Genomic DNA, 20,658 nt, shown 5'->3' on the forward strand with positions numbered 1-20,658 from the left:
AGACCTACCAGCATAGGAAGCCTAGGAAAAACCAGGCCTAACGTGGCCCAGTTCTGGTTTGAAGAGGCTTAACGTAGCCTGGGTCCATTTTGTTTTGTTTTAAGCTAGTTTTGGATCAGCTCTTGAACCGGTGGTTCAATAGGTTCAATTTAAGTTTAGTTTTAATCTTACCTTATTTTCCCTAATAGAGTTTAAGAAAGGTGGAACTACTTGTAAGGGAGGTCAGCTAGGGTTATCCTAGTCTGTTTACACTTGTCTTTAATTGCTTTTATAAACAAGAGACAGGGCAGCATTGCAGCCCACAATTTCAATTTTACAGATTTATGCCTTCTCTTGGCTGTGGTGAAGCAGTATCTTGCCTTGTGGTGAATCAAGGTATCGATTGGTGGTGAAACCAAACCAATCAGACCTTGCGATGGGAAGCCCAGGTTGCAACTCTCTTCTTCTATCTTCTTTATCTCCATTCAAGAATACAGCAAGCTGTGATGCTATATCCTGCAACAGAACCAGCAGCAACCTGCAATACACTACTCCTATCTGCATTCTGATTCGACAGAAATCATTCAGTCAGTCCCCTAAATACATTCCTGGTATCAAGTTTTGACTTTGCTGATTAAAAGCTATAATCCGAATCTGAGTTGGAGTCATCACATGCAATTTTGGGTGAATATTCAAGAACTGTTCTTTTGAGTTCTGTTGAGTCTAATTTCAGTGGGTGGGGATATACTTGATAGTGCTGTTATGGAATCTGAAACCTGATCGTCCAAAAGTTCAGTTGACTAGTCAAACTTGAGGTTTCCTACTCCAACAAGAAATTTCCTAATTCAGCAGATCTGACCCTTGGATCAGATCTTGCTGATTTCAGCACCGACCCTGGACCTAAAGAGGACCACTCAACCAGGGTTATCAAGTATTTTGACTTTTGGATTTTGTTTGGCAATATTTCTCTTGAATTCTGGATTTTTCTCTCTGTTTATGCGATCCTGTTCATATATCAGAACCACATTACTCAGTGTTTCCGTACTCAAACGAACTGATCGGCATGCTTAGCTGCCATTGGTCATCCCCGACTCAACTTCAAGCCACCATCAAATAACCCTCCAAGCCAAGAAGAAGAAGATGATTCTCAGTCAAACTCTCAGAGACACCGGAGCCTGTAGAGAAACCTGTAGTTTGCGCTTGATGTCATTGGTTGCGCCACTATGGGAAGATCACAGATGTTATGGTCTAGAATCTGCATCTGGATTTTGATTTTGATCACACGATGGGAAGAAAATTCATCACCATGACTCATACCCATTCTGTTGTTTTGCTGGTGGTTGAGGTTGTAGATTTTGATGGGTCATTCCCTCGAAAGGTTGCTAAGCTGGTTTCAGCTACCATCGATGAGAATCCTGCAGCTTAAAAACAGGGGAAGTCAGGGAATGTTCCTTGGGTTGTACTTAGGGTGACAAAAAATGATTTTCTTCTGCTCTATCCCCAACTAGATTAGAGCAATGGGTTCAGCAGTGAGCAAGGGAGGATGGAGTGAATAAGCTTACCGAGTCTCTCTCCTATCGAACAACTCCACCGCTCAGAAAACCCTAACCCTATTGGGCCTCACCCTCTCTTCAGAAAATCCATGCGTCTTGTGTGAAAGTCTCCGATGACATCTGCGCTGCCACCATGAGCATCATTGCTTCATTGGAGCTCTGTCGGTCAGTGGTGCTAGGCAAGCCGTCGTCGGCATCTGAGTTGGACACATTACCTCTCCTCTCCCTTGCCGGCTCCAGCTCCGGCTCCCCCGACCGCATCTCCCTCCTCCCTACAAGATTCCATTAGGGGTGAATTTACAAATTTTACCCCTCCACTTCAAATCACCAAAATGATTCAAGAGGAAGAAAAAAAAATAGAGAAGTGAACTTCACTCCTCACCATGACGCTTAGAAGGACCCTAATAATAATAATAGGGAAAAAGACCAATGCTTGGTCGCATGGTTCCTGTGCCCAGACACAGGAGCGCGCAAATTTACAGCCCTGCCCACTGTGAAATTAAAAAAAAAACCATCCATATTGATGCCCTGCACATGCTCTCATTGACCCCTGCACTGGTGCAGGGGCTACGCGACCAAGCAGTGATCTCTCGCTCATAATAATAATAATAAGAAGAAGAAGAAGAAGAAGAAGAAGGGTAAATTACTTGTCCACCCCTTGTACTATGGCCCGATTGCTTGACACCCCCAACGTTTCATACTATTACTTGAAGCCCCCATGAAATCTGACAGTGTTAGTCGCTGTTAGTGATTGAATGGAAAAGTCCATTTTACCCTTATGAGTTATTCAACCGAAACTTGTGAAGTTAAAATGACAACTTACCCTTTAAAGGTTTTAACTTAAAAAAACCCAAATCAATTCAATCCATCGCCGGCGAAGGTGAAGGTGAAGAAGACGACTGAAATTTCTGGCAAGGCTCACCACTGCAACCTCCGACGACTAGTTGAACCAAATGCAATCGTGAATCTTTGAAGACAGCGAAGACCTGTAACCATTACCCCTTTGGAGAAGCTTTGCAGAGATGAACCAGAGAGACCCTTTATATAAAAACTGCATTTGAGCTTCTATTCTCTGATGGGTTTAGCGATGGGGAATAAATATCTGGGTTGCGACACTATTTACAGAAGCCATTGCTGGCTGAGTGCAGGAAGAACAAAGTGGCCAATAAGACCTAATTGTATCGTACTCATCTGTGCTGCATCAGTTCCAAGCTATCATTGCTCCATTGTCTGATTTGCAACCCCATCGCTCTGTCACACTGCAACCTCAGCACGTTGCAAACCCTGCTGCAACCTCGCCTTGCACGCTCCGCTGCAACCAGAGCCCTGATCCCAGCTCAACAACCCAGCCTCACACTGCTGCCTGTGCAATCTCTGCATCACCGCCCTGCTGCAACCTCGCCTTGCACGCTCCACTGCAACTAGAGCCCTGAGGCGCTGCTCAGCCTCACACCACTGCCTGTGCATCTCTGCATCACTGTGCTGCTGTTGCACGCCTCACACCAGAACCAGCAGCATAAGCCCGCCAGTTTCATCGCTGCACCTCAGCCCCACATCATCGCCATCACCGCTGCCACATCTCCACTCTCCAGGTACTCGCATTAGCCCTGCAATTGGAGTTGAAGGTGATCGGAATGGGCTGAAGTAACGATTGAAGTCATTTAGAAGAAAGGGCAATTTGGTGAAAGGGTAAACGGGTCAATTCACTACCCTAAAAGGGTAGTTTGGGCATTTAGGATTTTTCTAACCCATGACGTCATCACTAAACGGTGACTGACATAACTGTTGTAAGAAATCTTAAAATGCAGGGGGCTTCAAGTAATAGTTTCAAACGTAGGGGGTGTCAAGCAATCGGGCCATGGTACAGGGGGCGTACAAATAATAATTGTAAACAATGATGAACCTGAAGAAGAAAAGAGAAGAAGAGAAGGGGAAGAGAGGGAAGAAGACAATGTTAGACTGTAATCCTTTGGGGAGAACAATCGGGTTGATTATTTCTCCCCCGTTCACCAATATATATATGTAAATAGGGTAAACACAATACAAGAATAAGAAAACCCCAAAGCACCCCTACTAAACCATCCTAAACCAGTCTTGGTATTAGCGCCCGAGACCCTTATTCCATGTTTCTAACACTCCCCCTCAAGCAGGAGCATATATGTTAATCATGCCCAGCTTGTTACAAATATAATCTATTCTCACACTCCCCATAGACTTAGTAAAATCATCAACAAGTTGCTCTCCTGTACGAACATGTTGTGGAGCAACAAGACCTTGTAGCTTCTCTCAAACAAAATGACAGTCAACCTCTAAGCGTTTTGTCCTTTCATGGAACACAGGGTTAGAAGCAATGTGGATAGCAGCTTGAATGTCACACCATAGCTGTATAGGTGACTTGTCTGCAAACTTCAACTCAACCAACAACTACTTCATCCACATCAACTCACAAGTAACTTGGGCCATAGCCCGATATTCTGACTCTGCACTAAATCTGGCTACTACTGGCTGTTTCTTGCTCTTCCAAGACACCAAATTTCCTCCTACAAAGACACAATATCCAGTAGTAGGTCTCCTATCCACTGGAGACCCGGCCCAATCAGCATCACAAAACCCCTCAACAAGCCCATGACCATGGTTAGTGTAGAGCAGACCACGGCCTGGAGCCTTCTTGAGGTATCTCAAAATCCAAATCACAGCATCCCAATGCGACGTCCTTAGAGAGGATAGAAACTGACTCACTACACTGACTGGAAACGCAATATCTAGTCGAGTCACAGTGAGATAGTTCAACTTCCCAACAAGTCTTCGATATTTTTCCGGATCATCAAGAATATCACCACTTTCGCCTGGCAACTTCGCATTCAGGTCCATTAGAGTATCCAAAGGTTTTGACCCAAGCATACCTATTTCTGTAAGCAGGTCATGAACATATTTTCTCTGGGAAAGAGAAATACCGTTGCTAGATTGAGCAACCTCAACACCATGGAAATACTTCAACTTGCCAAGATCCTTGGTCTGAAACTTATGCTGCAAATGTATTTTCAGCTGCTTAATGCCTTCCGTATCATCACCAGTGATGACTCTATCATCAACATATACAACCAAAAATAACTTGCTAGCCTTGCTATGCCGGTAGATTACCGAATGATCACTACCATATCGAGTTAGCCCAAACTCCAAAACCACATCAGAAAACTTCCCAAACCAGGTTCTAGGGATTGCTTCAGACCATACAACGATTTCTTGAGTTTGCAAACCAGACTAGACTCCCCCTGAGCAACAAACCCCAGAGGTTGCTCCATATAAACTTCCTCATGGAGATCACCATGAAGAAATGCGTTCTTCACATCCAGCTGAAAAAGGGGCCAGTGATGAGAGGCCGCAAGGGAAATCAAGAGGCAAACAGATGCAAGCTTGGCCACTGGAGAAAAAGTATCAAGGTAATCAGCCCCATAAACCTGTGTATAACCTTTGGCAACCAACCATGCCTTCAAACGAGCCATGGAGCCATCTGGATTCATCTTCACAATATACACCCACCGACAACCAACAGCCTTTTCACCAGCAAGTAAAGCCACCAAATCCCAAGTGTGATTTTCCGCCAAAGCAGACAATTCACCCTCCATAGCTGTCCTCCAGCCAGAATGTGAATGCCTTTGAAAGAGACTTAGGTGTGGGATAGGACTCAATAGTAGAGAGACAAGAAGAGAAGTTAGCAGACAAACCAGCAGAAGACACAAAATGAGACAAAGGATGTTTAGTACAACTACGAACACCCTTACGATGAGCAATAGGAATATCCAGATCAGAAAGACCACTTAACTGAGGAGCTAGATCCGTAGACAAAGTAGATGCTGGAGGAACTCTAGAGGTCGGGGGTGCTGCATCATCACGAGGACGTCAAACAAAAGTGAACCGAACCAAAGGGACTACTAGCCGAATAGGTGGAGGTGGAGGTGGCGGTGATGAAACTGCAGCCTTAGGAACCTGTGAGACAGACTGTTGAACCACATACAAAGGAATCTCATCGTCCAATTCAGAGAGAACAAGAGAGTCATCACTATAGGAGGTGGACTCAAAAAAGGAAACATCGGCAGTGACAAAATATTTTTGAAGATACGGGAGAATAACACTGATAACCTTTTTGAGTTTGGGAATATCCCAAGAAAATACACTTAATGGCCTTAGGATCTAACTTGGACAGCCCAGGATGATGATCACGAATAAAGCAAACACAGCCAAAAATGCGAGGTGGTAAAACAAAAAGTGGTTCAGCGGGAAATAAAAGAGAATGAGGAATCCCCCCTAGCAAAAACAGAAGATGGCATACGATTTATAAGAAAAGCAAGCAGTCAAAACACCATCAGCCCAAAATATTTTTGGGACTTTGATTTCAAAAAGGATGGAACGGGTCACCTCCATGAGATGTCTGTTCTTCCGTTCAGCCACACCATTCTGTTGGGGCGTGGCTGAACGAGAAGACTGATGTAACATACCACGGTCAGCTATAAAGGAGTTGAAAGGAAATGCTGAAAAATACTCTAGTGCATTATCACTACGCAAAACACGAATATTGGTATTGAATTGATTCTGAATTTCATTAACAAAGGTACGGAAAATTGCAAATAACTTAGAACGATGCTTCATTAAATAAACCCATGTAACTCTAGAATAGTCATCAACAAAGGTAATGTTGTAATATGGGTTCAGGGGTAATATCGTCCTTGTACCTATAGTGTCTAGGTTCATTATGCACATGTTAAATGTGCTAATTGAGTGTTAAAAAAGTCTTCCATATTTGTAATATTCTATGATTATAAATAAAGGCATGGCCACTGTCTCATTGACAAGCCGTTATTCAAGGATTTCAACAAGGCATCAGATCCAAAAAATCCAAGAATATGAGACCTAAAATCTCTTTCCTTTTTTTCTTTTTTATCTCTCTTCTCTCCATCGTGATTTCATCCTAACAGCACCACCGCCAGCAGCCACCTCCGCCAGCACCTAAACAACACCGTCGGCCTTCCGCCAGCCTTCTGCTAGCCTCCCACCACCTTCCCACACCACCACCACCCTCCCAGCTCCCGCGACCCTTTCTCCCACTTTTTTTTTTTTTTGCCGGAGGCCTTCCAGCCACCTTGTGATTATTTTAAACCATCCCTTGGTGGTGAGTCGACTCCCACCAAGGGCTCTTTTCTCTGCCCATTTTTTTTTTTCCTTATGCAGTGAACAATTCTGCATTTTTTTCTTCTCTGTTATTGAGATTTTTTTAGTGACCAGCCACAATGCTTGACTCCTCTGAGATTACGTTTGCTCCCATTAGCCCTGACAGCACATCGCAGCGTCATTTTGTTCCTTTTCCAGCCAGTCCTATAAAATTAAATGGGACCAATTACCTACTGTGGTCTCGTTCTTGTTTGTTTGCTATTAGTTCCCGTGGTCTCTCCGGCTACATCACAAGGACTTCTGTCAGGCCTACTGAGACTGGTCATGCCCAAGATCGGTGGATGAATTTTAACTTCTTGGTTATGTCCTATTTGGTGAATTCCATGGAGCAAAAGATTGCCGGTCAATATCTTTTCTTGATTCAGCGGCCAAGATATGGAAAACGGACAAGGACACACATTCTCAGGTTGGGAATGCAGCCCAGTGCTATGAGCTCCGTCACAACATTCACTCTACCAAGCAGTTGGAGTTGTCCCTTTCTCAATACTATAACAGCATGTGTACTATGTGGCAACAATTGGATTTTCTGGGCACCTTCACTGTAACCTGTGATGTTGATACTACGGCTTTCTGGAAGTGGGAAGATGGTCTCTGTGTTTTGGATTTCCTGGACGGTCTCAATATTGAGTTTGATAAAATCCGGGCAAACATTTTGAATCGTGATCCTCTGCCCACTCTTGAGCAGGCATATGCGATTCTTTCTGTTGAGGATAGCCGATGTAAAGCTATGGTTAATCTTGTTAATGAGGAAAGATTGGCTCTTCTCTCTGGTGCTCCATCCTCTGCATGTGGCAACTCTTCGCGTTACTAGTGATCGCCCATCGGGGGATCGCCCTCCTATTAAATGTGATCACTGTGGGAAGAAGTGGCACACAAAGGACCGTTGCTGGAAGCTACATGGTCGCCCTGTTGATAGTCGGGGATGGGGGAGAGGTGGTTCCAATCGGTCCAATAGCACCCGTGCACATCAAGCCTCCACTGAAGAGCAGCCCGAGAAATCTCTTTCTCATGTTGTGGTTGAACTACAAAATATCAGGGATATGATGACTCGTTTGGACACGTCTTCTTCAGAATCTGCATCTTCTTCATTGGCTGCCTCGGCTGTTTCTGTGCCTTCTGCCACTTATACCGATCCTTCCCCAGGTATTTCATTTGGTGGGAACTGCTCCTCGGTCATGCCCGATTCTTGGGTGATTGACTCTAGAGCAACCGACCATATGACAGGCTCTTCCTCTCTTGTTTTCAAGTATTTTCCTTTATCCGGTCATACTAAAGTTCGTGTGGGTGACGGGTCTCTTTCTCCTATCTCGGGAAAGGGATCTGTCCAGTGCACATCCTCTCTTTGCCTGTCCTCTGTCTTGCATGTTCCAAAATTCTCTACTAATTTACTCTCAATTAGTAGTATTACCAGAGATTTAAATTGCAAAGTGACTTTTTTCCCTGACTATTGTTTGTTTCAGGACTTGGAGACGGGTCGTATGATTGCATGTGGTAAAGTGGTTGGTGGTCTCTATGTACTTGATGGTTCACCGGCAGCCTTGACATCTCAACCTTTGTCTACTGAATCTAATTCTGCTATTTTGGAGTTAAATAATTGGCATCGTCGTTTGGGCCATCCCCCGGTGAGGGTTTTATCTGATCTTTTTCCTAGCTTAGTTAAAAGATGTGATAAATATAATCTTTCTTGTGATGCTTGCATTTTAGCCAACCAGACTCTAACAATATATCCCATGTCTAATAATAGGAATTTATCTCCTTTTGGTTTGATACATTCTGATGTTTGGGGCCCTGCCCGGTGTTTCTACTTCTAGCTTCCGATGGTTTGTCACCTTCATTGACTGTTATTGTCGGACTACTTAGGTCTACTTGATGCATAATAAGAGTGATGTTTTCCCCTGTTCTACCCTGTTTCATAAGATGGTTCAGACCCAGTTCGATGCTAAAATAAAAATTCTTCGGTTTGACAATGGCAAGAATATATGGATGGTGCCTTTCGGTCATACTTGGATAACCATGGGATTCTACATCAAACTTCTTGTGTGGATACTCCTGCCCAGAATGGTGTAGCTGAATGCATGAACCGGCATTTGCTCGAGGTGGCTCGATCTCTGATGTTTGCTATGGCTGTTCCTCCTCGATTTTGGGGTGATGCAGTTCTTACAGCTACTTACCTTATCAATCGGCTTCCTTCCCGAATCTTAGGAGGCCGCTGCCTGTTGGATATACTGTTGGGTTCTTCTACCTTTGTTGTGCCCCCCAAAGTATTTGGATGTGTGGTGTTTGCCGAAAACCACCATGTTCACAGAAAGTTCAACCCCAAAGGGCTTCGGTGCATTTTTTTAGGCTACTCGGCTACTCAAAAGGGATACAAATGCTATCATCCTCCAACCAGAAGGTGCATTTTTGTAGGCTACTCGGCTACTCAGAAAGGATACAAATGCTATCATCCTCCAACCAGAAATTCTTTGTTACCATGGATGTTGTGTTTCGCGAATCAGAGGCCTACTTTAAATCACTGGTACCTCTGCAGGGGGATCCAAGTGATTCAGAGGTCCCACTGATTGTTCCTTTGGATGTTCATATACCTACTATAGAGGATTCTTCTATGGAACTGGAAGATGGGATTACAAGTCAGGAACAAAAAATGGGACAGATTGAGCAACAACCAGTCTAGGGGGAGAAAAGTTTGAAGAGCTATTCTCAGGGAACATCTTTTCCTTCTCAAGGACCTTTGTACAAAGAGAACACTACCACTAATCCTACTCAATCAGCACCTGCTCCGAGTCATCCCACTCACTCTCCTGGTAAGCTTCCTTCTGATCCTAGTTTGGATTTACCTATTGTTATTCGGAAACCAAAGCGGAGGTACACAACATCCAATTTCAAATTTTGCGTCATACAACTCTCTAACTCCTTCTTTCCATGCCTTTGTGTCTTCATTATCCTCTATTACTATTCCTAACAATTGATAGGAAGCAGTAGCAGAACCAAAATGGAAAGATGCAATGAATGAAGAAATGCATGCCCTAGAGAAAAATTAAACCTAAGATTTGGTGATTCCTCCTCCAGGGAAGAAACTTGTTGGCTGCAAATGGGTCTTTGTTGTGAAGCACAAGTCCGACGGCTCAGTAGCAAGGTTGGTTGCCAAAGGGTTCACTCAAACCTAAAGAATCGACTATCAAGAGACCTTTGCTCCTGTGGCAAAGATGAATACAGTGAGAGTCATCATTTCTTATGCTGTGAATCAAGGTTGGGATCTTCAACAACTTTATGTGAAGAATGCCTTCCTACATGGAGAGTTGGAAGAAGATGTCTATATGGAGATACCTCCTGGATTTGCCTCACCAGACACCAAGGGAAAGGTGTGTAAGTTGAAGAAGGTATTATACGGCTTAAAGCAGTCTCCCAGGGCCTGGTTTGGTCGGTTCCATAAAGCCATGGTTGCCAATAGATATAAGCAGAGCAATGCTGACCACACACTGTTTGTTAAAAGAGTGGGGCAGCATATCACTATTTTGATTGTCTCTGTAGATGATATAGTGATTACCGGAAGTGATACACAAGAAATTCAGAAGTTGAAGACCTTCTTGGGTGCTGAGTTTAAGGTCAAAGACTTGGGCAGATTGCAATATTGCTTGGGAATAGAGGTTGCCTATTCAGCCAAAGGTATATCTCTTTCCCAAAGAAAGTATACTCTTGATTTATTGAGTGACACTGGGATGCTTGGGTGTAAACTTGCCGATACACCTCTTTAACCCAACAAAAATTTGAAAAGTAAGGGAGGTGACCCTGTGGATAAGGGAAGTTATCAAAGATTGGTTGGGAGATTGATATATTTATCCCATGCCCGACCAGATATTGCATTTGCAGTGAGTGTAGTCAGCCAATTTATGCATGATCCTCACTCTTCTCACTTGGAAGCAGCATACCGGATTCTAAGGTACCTGAAGTCTCTCCTGGTAAAGGAGTTCTATATTCCTCACATAGTCATCTCCAAGTGGAAGCTTATACTGATGTAGATTGGGCAGGCAGCCCTGATGATAGAAGGTCCACTTTTAGATATTGCACCTATGTTGGAGGTAACTTAACTACTTGGAGAAGCAAGAAGCAGGCAGTGGTAGCTCGGTCAAGTGCAAAAGCTGAGTTTAGAGCCATGGCACAAGGCATCTACGAACTTCTCTAGCTTAAAGGGCTTCTTCAAGATCTTGGAATGTCAGTTGATCTTCCCCTGAGACTCTATTGTGATAGCAAATCTGCAATCAACATTGCCCATAATCCAGTCCAACATGACCGCACCAAACATGTTGAGATTGATCGACACTTTATCAAGGAGAAGCTGGAGCAAGGAGTCATTTGTATTCCGTTTGTGCAGTCTAGTGATCAAGTGACTGATATTCTTACTAAGGGAATTGGTAGTAAACTATTTTGTTCTATTGTTAGCAAGTTGGGCATGTTTGATATGTATGCACCAACTTGAGGGGGAGTGTTGTAATATGGGTTCAGGGGTAATCGTCCTTGTACCTATAGTGTCTAGGTTCATTATGCACATGTTAAATGTGCTAGTTGAGTGTTAAGCAAGTCTTCCATATTTGTAATATTCTAAGATTATAAATAAAGGCATGGCCATTGTCTCATTGACAAGCCATTATTCAAGGATTTCAACAGGTAACAAAATATTTAAATCCCAACTTAGAAGTAACAGGACAAGGTCCCCATACATCAGAATGCACTAAAGAAAAAGGGTTCAAAGACCGTTTATTGACTCTAGGGGAATAACTCACACGGTGGAGCTTTCCAAACTGACAAGACTCACACTCTAGACTACAAATAGAATGAAAACCAGAATCCAACTTTTGTAAACTCTGCAAAGACGGATGACCCAACCGGAAATAAACTTGGTGTGGAGACAGAACACCGGAACAAGCAACTAAAGGAGAGTCCTCAAGAAGATACAGCCCCCCTTTCTCACGTCCCCTACCAAGCGCCTTCTTCGTCGTAAGATCCTAAAAAACACAAGAATCAGGAAAGAAAGTGACAGAACAATTATAGGCTTTAGTAATTTTACTAACAGAAAGCAAGTTACAAGGGAAGTCAGGTAAATGAAGGACAGAAGACAAAGACAGAGAATTGGTGGGACTGACAGTGTCAGTGCCAGTGACTTTGGCAAAGGAAGCATCAGCCAATGTAACACTAGATTCAGTAGACTGAAAGGAAGAAAAATTACCTGACATACCAGACATATGACCAGACCCATCCGAATCAATTATCCAAGGGCGAGAAGATGAAAAACATGCAGTGGCATTACCTGTCTAGGCAAAAGTAGTTGTGGAGGAGGTTGTAGAGGGCTGAGATATCTGAAACTGTGTGAATCGAGCATAATCCTCATCCGACAATCTCACCATCTTACTTTCAGAAGATGGAGCAGAAGACTCAATATTAGTCACTGAGTTGGCATATTGTTGTTGTGGTGGTTTACCATGAAGCTTCCAACAAAAACGTTAGATATGTCCTGGTCAAGGTTCTAAAACAAGAGTTTAGACTAGGTTTCGACCAGCCAGAAAACGAGTTCGTCTCGGTTTCGACTATATCTCGATCGAAACCTAGGACTTTCTCCAGGCTAACTCAAACCTTGGTTTCGAGGCCCAAGAGTTATTTTTTTGCCCTGATTCTTGTTGTACTGCCTATTTTTGACATTTTAAACCCAATCCATGCATTAGTTTCACATAGAGAACACTAAAAATATTACTTGTGGTTTTGATCAAGTTTGATACTGTATATTGTTCTTGGACATGGTATCGAATAAGGTTTAGGTTTAACCGGAACATAACTCCTTCAATAGAAATGAGATTTAAGCAATATTGGATTTGTTAGAAAGCTTTGTTTTGATAGTTTTCCAACAAGTCCAAGATTGCTTAAATCTGATTTATATTGCAGGAGTTATGTACTGGTCATACTTAATTTGGTGTGCGCAAATGCTATCAAAATCGCTCTGAATGAAAATATTTTTTTGGACATCAAAACAAATGAATATTTTACCGCACTTTTGGTTTATAGCAATGTTTTACCATATTAAGATTTATGGAATTTTTAGATTTGAGAAAAACCCCAGCATTAGAAAGTTGAAAATTGCCCCTACCGTCGAAAATCTAGTTTTTGTTCTTGAATTGGGGGATTGATTTTTTTTTCCTTTTGGAATTGATTTTTTAACTATTTTTATTGGATTCAAATAGGGGGTATTTGTTTATTTATGAACAATATCTTAAGTAAATGAAAATACAAAAACATTACTTAAATGATATTAGACATAGCTAAGTGTCTGGCCTGGTTTCTGGCATAAATACCTGTCTGTCCTAGTTTCGAGCCAAGTTCGATGGGTATATGTGTCAAAACCACCGAAATATGGTCGAAACCAGTTGAAACCATCGAAACCCGATCAAATCCAGGGATTTTATAAAATCCCCATTCAACTCATCTCGGAAACCTGGGAAGCCGAGTTAACTCGGTGCTTTCGATAGGTTTTGGTCAAGTTTTTCTTCCATGGTCCTGGTCGACCACAATGGTTGCAGGTCTTCATAGGACCAGAATTTTCACCACCATAACTGTCACGCCCCTATCCCAATAAGGAATATATTAATAATTAAGGGATGACTAGGACGACCGGTTCCTGTTTATTGGTGTCCACCATTTTACTCGGTTAAACTGAATGTGGACGAGGCCAGCAGAGGTAATCCGGGCTATGATGGAGGAGGAGGGATCATTAGAAACCAGGCGGGTGTGGCTTTGGCTGCTTTTGCTCATTTCTATGAGGTCTGCACCAACTCGGTTGCTGAGCTTCGAGCCTTGAGAGATGGGCTGGTTTTGTGCCAGGAGATGGGATTTCTTGATGTGGTGGTTAACTCGGATTCAGCGTCAATTGTTAGAATGGTAAACCAAAAGAGGTGCAATCTCTGGAAAGGGTGGTACTGGTTCCAGGAAATATTGGACTTGATATCCTCTACGCAGGCCTGTGTGTCCTTTACTTTTCGGGAGAGCAACAGGGCGGCTGATTGGTTGGCCAATTATGCCTGTGATTCTAGGGCCTCTACTATTTTCCAACACGGTTGTATGCCTCAGGGTGCTTTTCAGGTGCTTCTTAAGGAGGACAAGGCGGGTCTGCCTATTCTTAGAAATTAATGTTTGGGGCTTTGCCTCCAGTTGGGTTTGGACAAGTTCTTGAGGGACCATGAGTGACCCTTGTCTTGGGTTGGGGTAAGGCGGAATGTCCCCCCCGTGTATTCTTTTATTATTTCATTGATTTTTAATAATATTCTAGGGGATGTCCCGGGTCCCAGGTAAGTTCGGGTTAAAAAATTTACACCAAAAAAAAAAAAAAAAAAAAAAAAAAAAAAAGGGACGACACGTGTCATCCTAATAAGCTACCAAGATCACGAATGCAGTGTCCCAATTCACAGTCTTGGGCTAATGAAAACACATTAATGTCAGAGTGCGAAAGGTAAGAAATATTACATTTCCAACGATCAAAAAATAAGTGGAAGCGTTTACAATAGTTACCTCATGTTCATACGGCTAAGTGATACATAAATAGTTCTAATAGGTATCCCGAATGACCATAGCATAATTACTCAAAATACATGTACAACAATAAATGTTTATACAAGGGCACGCGGCCCCAAAAATCAAAAGGAGGGAACAAGTCCCAAGTGTCAATAAGACCCGTAGGCGCAGTCATCACAAGGACATCCATCACCGTGCTCCTCGGTCACGGCCTCTAGGTCCTCTGTACCGATATCATCGTATTCCGAGGCCTAGACCTCGAGTCCAGCAAAATAAGCATCACCTGCAACATCATCTAAAAAGGTGTGCACAAGGGAGTTAGCTCCACTGAGCCAGTGAGGGGGAGGGGAATGCACAAACACATATACATCGCAGATAATCCATGGTGCATATAATTATTACCGTATTACCACCTAACACACAATTCTAGGTCAAGGGTATATGCTACTACAATAACTTGGGAGACATTGTGGGTCCTTCCATTTTCACCACAGGGAAGCCTCAGTTATTACCTTGGGGCCCACGCCGGCCGTAGCCTCATACCACCTGGAGGCAGAACCCGATAACCATTACTACCCCTGGCCTAGCCTCTCAAACTCTTCACAGGCGGAAGGTTCTCTGGCTACCCAACACCTAAAGCCATATTGGTAAGGGTCGTAGCATAGAGAACTGAGCCTAACCACAGATATGCTACATGAACCCTATCGTGTCGAGAGGTACATCCGGGTGTGTCAATATCCCATTCCATATAACACCCGGATACCAACACAACACAGTGCGTACAAGCAAGGATAACATGCAACATACAAGTTCACATAATCCGGGGGTTCCGGTACCGGTGCTTCTTGGCACCGTAACCCAACACCATCCACATCATCATCATCATCATCAAATAAGAATAAATGCAATATGCAATCATGCTTGAATGATGCTGCAACATCATGATATATATATATATATATATGGGTAAGCAATAATAAACAAGCCTAGACAGTCACCCAAACCCACTCACCGATTTCTTGTAATAGAATTTATATGAGCGTAATGATTCCCGCTAAAAAATCACTCCCTTGCACGTGTGTTGATGCCTAAGGAAGTGAGTAAGAGTGTGAGAGAGTGTATGGAAGGTCTCATAGAGAAGCCCCGCAATTTACATAATTTATAGGCTTCGAAAACGACATCGGAAGCAACATCGGATTCAACATCGCATGCATCCAACCTTGTGTCCGATCTTTCCTGCAGGCTCAGGCCTCATCAGATGCAACATCAAATTCAACATCGCATGCATCCGACCTTGAATCTGACCTTTCCTGCAGGCTCAAGCCTCATCAAATGCAACATCGGATTCAACATCGCATGCATCCGACCTTGCGTCCGACCTTTCCTGCAGGCTCAGGCCTCATCGGATGCAACATCGAATTCAACATCGTATGCATCCAACCTTGCGTCCGACCTTTCTTGTAGGCTCAGGCCTCATCGGATGCAACATCGGATTCAACATCGCATGCATCCGACCTTGCGTCCAACCTTTCCTGTAGGCTCAGGCCTCATCGGATTTAAAATTGGATGCACGTAGAGCTCTGCCTCCGATGCAACCCAGGTGCGATTTTAAGGTCCACAATAGCCCATATTTTCCCCATTTGATTCCTCAAGTTCCAAGGGACTAGGGAGGGGGTGTCCTAGGGTCTATTAGGGTCTTAGAAGCACCCATCATCTAAAGATTAAGGGGGTTTAAAGGATCAAACACTCCATAACCAGATTTGGGGTTTCCCTTGGTAGTTGGAACCCTAGATCAAGAGATTTAGTTGGAGATCTCAAAGGGTGTAAGAAATATGGCAGCATCCTAACAAGGGGATACCAAACACAGCTCAAGCCAATCATTTGGGTTCCAAGAGGAAAACCCAAGCTTAGGGGTGCAACCCAAAGGGCCATCCAAGCAAAAAAAAGAGAAAGTGGAAAGAGAAAGGGGGAGAAGAGTGAGAGCACTTGGCCTACCTGGTTTAAGGTACACAAGAGGTGCCCTCTTTAAAGATCCAAGTCCAAACAACCGATTCCCTCTTCTTCACTTCCTTCTTCTCTTTGCTAACCCTCTCTCCTCATAACTCCCTTCTCCTTGCACGACTAGGTTAGGTAAGAGATGAGCTAAGACTAATAAATAGTCCTATCCACTTCACGTATAGCAACACCCTTACTAGGGCCTGTTTGGATAGGGTCTCTTAAGTATATACCTAGGGTATGTTTGGGTAGGGTCATTTAATTGCCCACATTACACTAATTTTAAAAGCCTAACTTGGGCCCTATAGGTCCATTCAATAAGTCACCAAGATAAAAAGGAGGTAAGGGTAGGGTCAACCATGAGAGGGCATCAACAGCACCCTAGACACAGGGTATGTGGGCCCCACACAAGGTCTCTCCCAAAAGAGTCTTTGCCAGCAGCATCGGATGTAGTTAGTAACCTTGCATCCGAACCGAGCAGGAAGGTAGTTCCCACCTTAAGAGGTCAGGGTTTTGTACCACACCTCAAGGGCTTTGAGAGAGCAATAAGCATACAACAAAATCAGGTCAACAACTTACCCTTTGCTCATCATGGTGTAACCTCTATGATCCCGAAGAGCTTCCCCACGTGATGCCAAGTTCATTACTAAGTGAAGTGTCTAAGTGGGGCGACACGGGGTGTGCCGCCCGATACTCCTCGCTCTTAGGACTAGTACTTGGAGGGTAATTGACGAAGTCGCCATCGACGAATTTCCCCCACTCCCGGTTGAGGAACCTTTCTTCGACTGGCAAACCCATGTCGAAGTCAACAATCTTGTAGCTTGGTTTGACCATCATCGTGAACAATTCACCGGCATACATGGCAGCACCCTCTACACGTCACAAGGATAACAAGAAAAAATATTAGGGTCACGGGTGTGGGTATAACAATAACCAACACCAGTACCATCATTATTACCACCACTACTGCCTCTTCCACCTCCACGGCCACCACTGCCACCACCACGGCCTCCACTATGACCACCAGTTCCTCGCCCCTGACTAAAGGCAACAAGAGCTGGACTTTCACCACTAATAAGTACTGGTTCATGAGAACTATCGCGAGAAACACGAAGAACGCGAGAAAAAGTTTCAGCAAGGGAAGCAACTCTATCACCTCCAAGAATAGTAGAGCGTACTGAGTCGTATTCCTGATCCAGACCTCCCAAAAAGCCCATAACTGCAAGTTGTTCCCGCTGATCTTGCATTTGTTTCACATCAGAACTAATAGGCAGCAAAGCATTTAATTCCTCAAACATCTGCTTATAATCAGCAAAATATTAGGTCAATGGACGACCCTTCCTGTCAGCCCGATAGAACTCCTGGGATAGCTCATAAATACGAGATAAGTTATTCTGTCCGGAATACAGAATATGCAAATAATCCCAATAACTCCTTCACAGTGTCTATATGGGTCACTAAGTCAACGACTTGGGAAGCCATACTGTGCAGCATCTGTCCCAGAATACGTGCATCCACAATTTCCCATGCTTCATCATCCTTTGGTTTGGCCTTGGTAAGATGTTTATGTTGGCCACGACCAGTTAGAACCACCCAGACAATTTTCTTCCATTACTGGAAATTACCAACACCTTCCAATTTCTTCTCTGTGATAGGTTTGGAAGAGCCCGAAATAACCTCTGCCACAACCTCCTTGGAATCTCCACTCGTGTCAACCATCTCAAAAAAACAAAGTAAATTGCAGCTGCAAATAATGTCCCTCCAACAAGAAAAATAAATACTGATTTCGAAAAGAAATCAGAAATCACAAACCAGAAAAATCAAACTCCAAAAGCATTCAATCCAGGGAAAAAATAAAAATTTCGAACAAGACTGCCAGAAATCGAAACCTGAAACTGAACTTCTCTTCAATCAAACTTCAACTACTACCCCTGAATTGATATAAACCACAAAAATTGAGACCTAGTTCTTCTTATATTTCATGAACTAGTCTCAAACAACCTCCAAAAATCGCAACATAGGGTGCTGCAGCCCCTTCAAACCAAATCCACAAAAAACCTCAAAACCTGAAAAAACTTCAAATCGCAATTCCAATGAGAACCGAGAGAAACAGAGTAGGTCCTAGGAAATTAAATCGATTCCTAAGAGCCAAGCTCTGATACCATGTAAACAATGATGAACCTGAAGAAGAAAAGAGAAGAAGAGAATTATTTGTATTTTCTCTACCTATTATGTGTAGGATATCTATAGTTATCAAAGATTATTTTAAGATTATTTTACCATACATATGCCAGTTCCCATCTTGGCTTTGGTTACATACATGCAAAACCATGAAAATAGCATGAACTCATAACTGCAACTTACGTTATGTCTCCCACAGTTGAAGGAAATCCATACTCATCAAATAAGCGCATCAAGTCACCAAACTGTCCATGAAGATCACCAAAAATTTTAACTGGAGCCTTTAACTGCAAAACTGTTGGCTCGTGCATGAAGATTTGCTCAGCTGCATAACAAAGCTCACCCACTTCATAGGAGTCCAGAAAAAAGTTCCTATTAGCAGGAGCTTTCCAGTTCCGTGGCTTGAGTAATGTAGAAATAATCTGGGGGAAAGAAAAAACCACAAATATATATTAAATGAAACTGCATTAAAAAAAAACAAGGTTAGAAATCAAATAATGCTTGCCTTCTTATGCAAGCCTTGGGGCGATTTCTGTCTGAAGAACTTTTTCGTAGGATTTGATGGATCACTATTTAAAGGGATCATTCGTCTGCTCTCATTTTCAAACTGATCCAAGGACAGCTGCCTTATCAGTCCCCCCAAGTTGCCAACAGTCTCTTTGGCAACTACAACCTGTAACATTAGAATCATTATGGACACTTAACTTTAAGTTGACAGAAACCCAGTCATATAAAAGGGAAAGAAACAACACATACAGCTCTAGAGTGAAGACGAACATCTCCCTCACTATCACTACCATCAGAGGAGGTTTCAGGGACATGCAAGCTGTGATCTGACACAGATGCTGCTTCTTCTCCAGGGATTGTAGAGGCTGCCTTCATAGCTTCCCAGACAGCACTAACTGCTTCAGCTTCAGCTGCTGAAGCCTCCACCAGCTTCTCCATAGATTTCTTGTCCATGCTGCCACGGATGAGAACTGTCAACTTTTGTAAGACTGAACTTTAAGTTGAGATATGCTGAGAACTAAACACACTGAGTTACAGAATATAAACCTTGTGCCACCAGGTGAAGTGGGCTCCAGTCTTCCATCTGAAGTTGGTATCAAATAAGAACTTGCGCATGACTGATTTGTTTGAGAATTTGTCATTGTTGACACTCTCTCAGAATTTGACATAGGGGAATTAAGGTCAGACTGAAATGGTGAATTTTCAGCGATAAGAAGGTCATCAAATAGCATGTCTGCACAACAAAACCCAAATACTTAAGGCCATGAAACAAGAGTATATGAAAAGTACAAAAGAACTAAAAATACAATAGGGCTTGGGACTACAGGTAATCTGTTCATTGCATGGATGGCCAAAGATTGTTACATGATAAATGTTCAATCTTGATGTCAACACAATGCAGGGCAAGAAAAAAACTTGCAACCATAATTGATCAAGTATCCTCAAGTGTTTAGTGTTTACCTTCCAAAAATATACCTATAAGACTACTAAAACTTGCAGTATTATAATAACAATGGCCACAGATCCATCAACTCATGGACTCAGTTTTCTTCACATGGATTAATTGTTAGCAGACATATACCCTCAGATAATATATACAATGATGGCCTGTCGATGAAAAACATGAAGACTAATATTGTCATATAAATTGTGTGTTTGGATTTATTTGCACACACACTATTTTCAGGTTCAAGGGCCGTATTCTACAATTTTGTGGTCTCAGTTAAGTAGTGGTATTTCAAGTTACAAGTTTGAACTTTCATTGCATGTTTGAATTTCCAAAAAAGAGAGTGGAGTTTCTATATGCAGTCGTATTCTGGTGAGTTTAGGCTTTCATTTCAGCATTCAAAACTTTCCCATTCTGCAAATTGACAGTCTTATCCCATAACCTAATTTAAAGTGTCAAAACTTGCTCAATGTGTGCATTTTGATGCTGTTTTAAGTTGGTTCAACTAATATTCCAATGAGGGGGGGGAAAAATAAAAAATTCCAGCTAATCCGAGTTGATAAAGTTACAACTCAAGATATTGGCAGGTTATCAAAGCAATGACTAGATTTTTGTTTGTAGAGTCATAGTCCAGTGCATGTGGGTTTATATACACCATGTACTTTAATTTATGATAATGCTATTGCTTTGGAGCTGTAGAAACCGCTTCCTCTAAAA

The 20,658-nt window shown here is 42.8% G+C and overlaps 1 protein-coding gene across 1 annotated transcript in view; it reads right to left on the reverse strand.

Annotated features, from left to right (window-relative positions):
* The window catches only part of LOC122660167 (serine/threonine-protein phosphatase BSL1-like), a 57,786-nt gene that overhangs the window by 2,541 nt on the left and 34,587 nt on the right, over positions 1 to 20,658 (reverse strand). Inside the window, exons 11-14 of the mRNA XM_043855358.1 lie at positions 19,542 to 19,728; positions 19,245 to 19,449; positions 18,994 to 19,161; positions 18,672 to 18,910 (exon numbers count right to left, since the gene is read on the reverse strand). Of these exons, the coding sequence (XP_043711293.1) occupies positions 18,672 to 18,910; positions 18,994 to 19,161; positions 19,245 to 19,449; positions 19,542 to 19,728 (799 nt within the window). The remainder of the gene's footprint in view (positions 1 to 18,671; positions 18,911 to 18,993; positions 19,162 to 19,244; positions 19,450 to 19,541; positions 19,729 to 20,658) is intronic.

Source organism: Telopea speciosissima, chromosome 4 (assembly GCF_018873765.1).
Source record: "Telopea speciosissima isolate NSW1024214 ecotype Mountain lineage chromosome 4, Tspe_v1, whole genome shotgun sequence".
Lineage (NCBI taxonomy): Eukaryota > Viridiplantae > Streptophyta > Magnoliopsida > Proteales > Proteaceae > Telopea > Telopea speciosissima.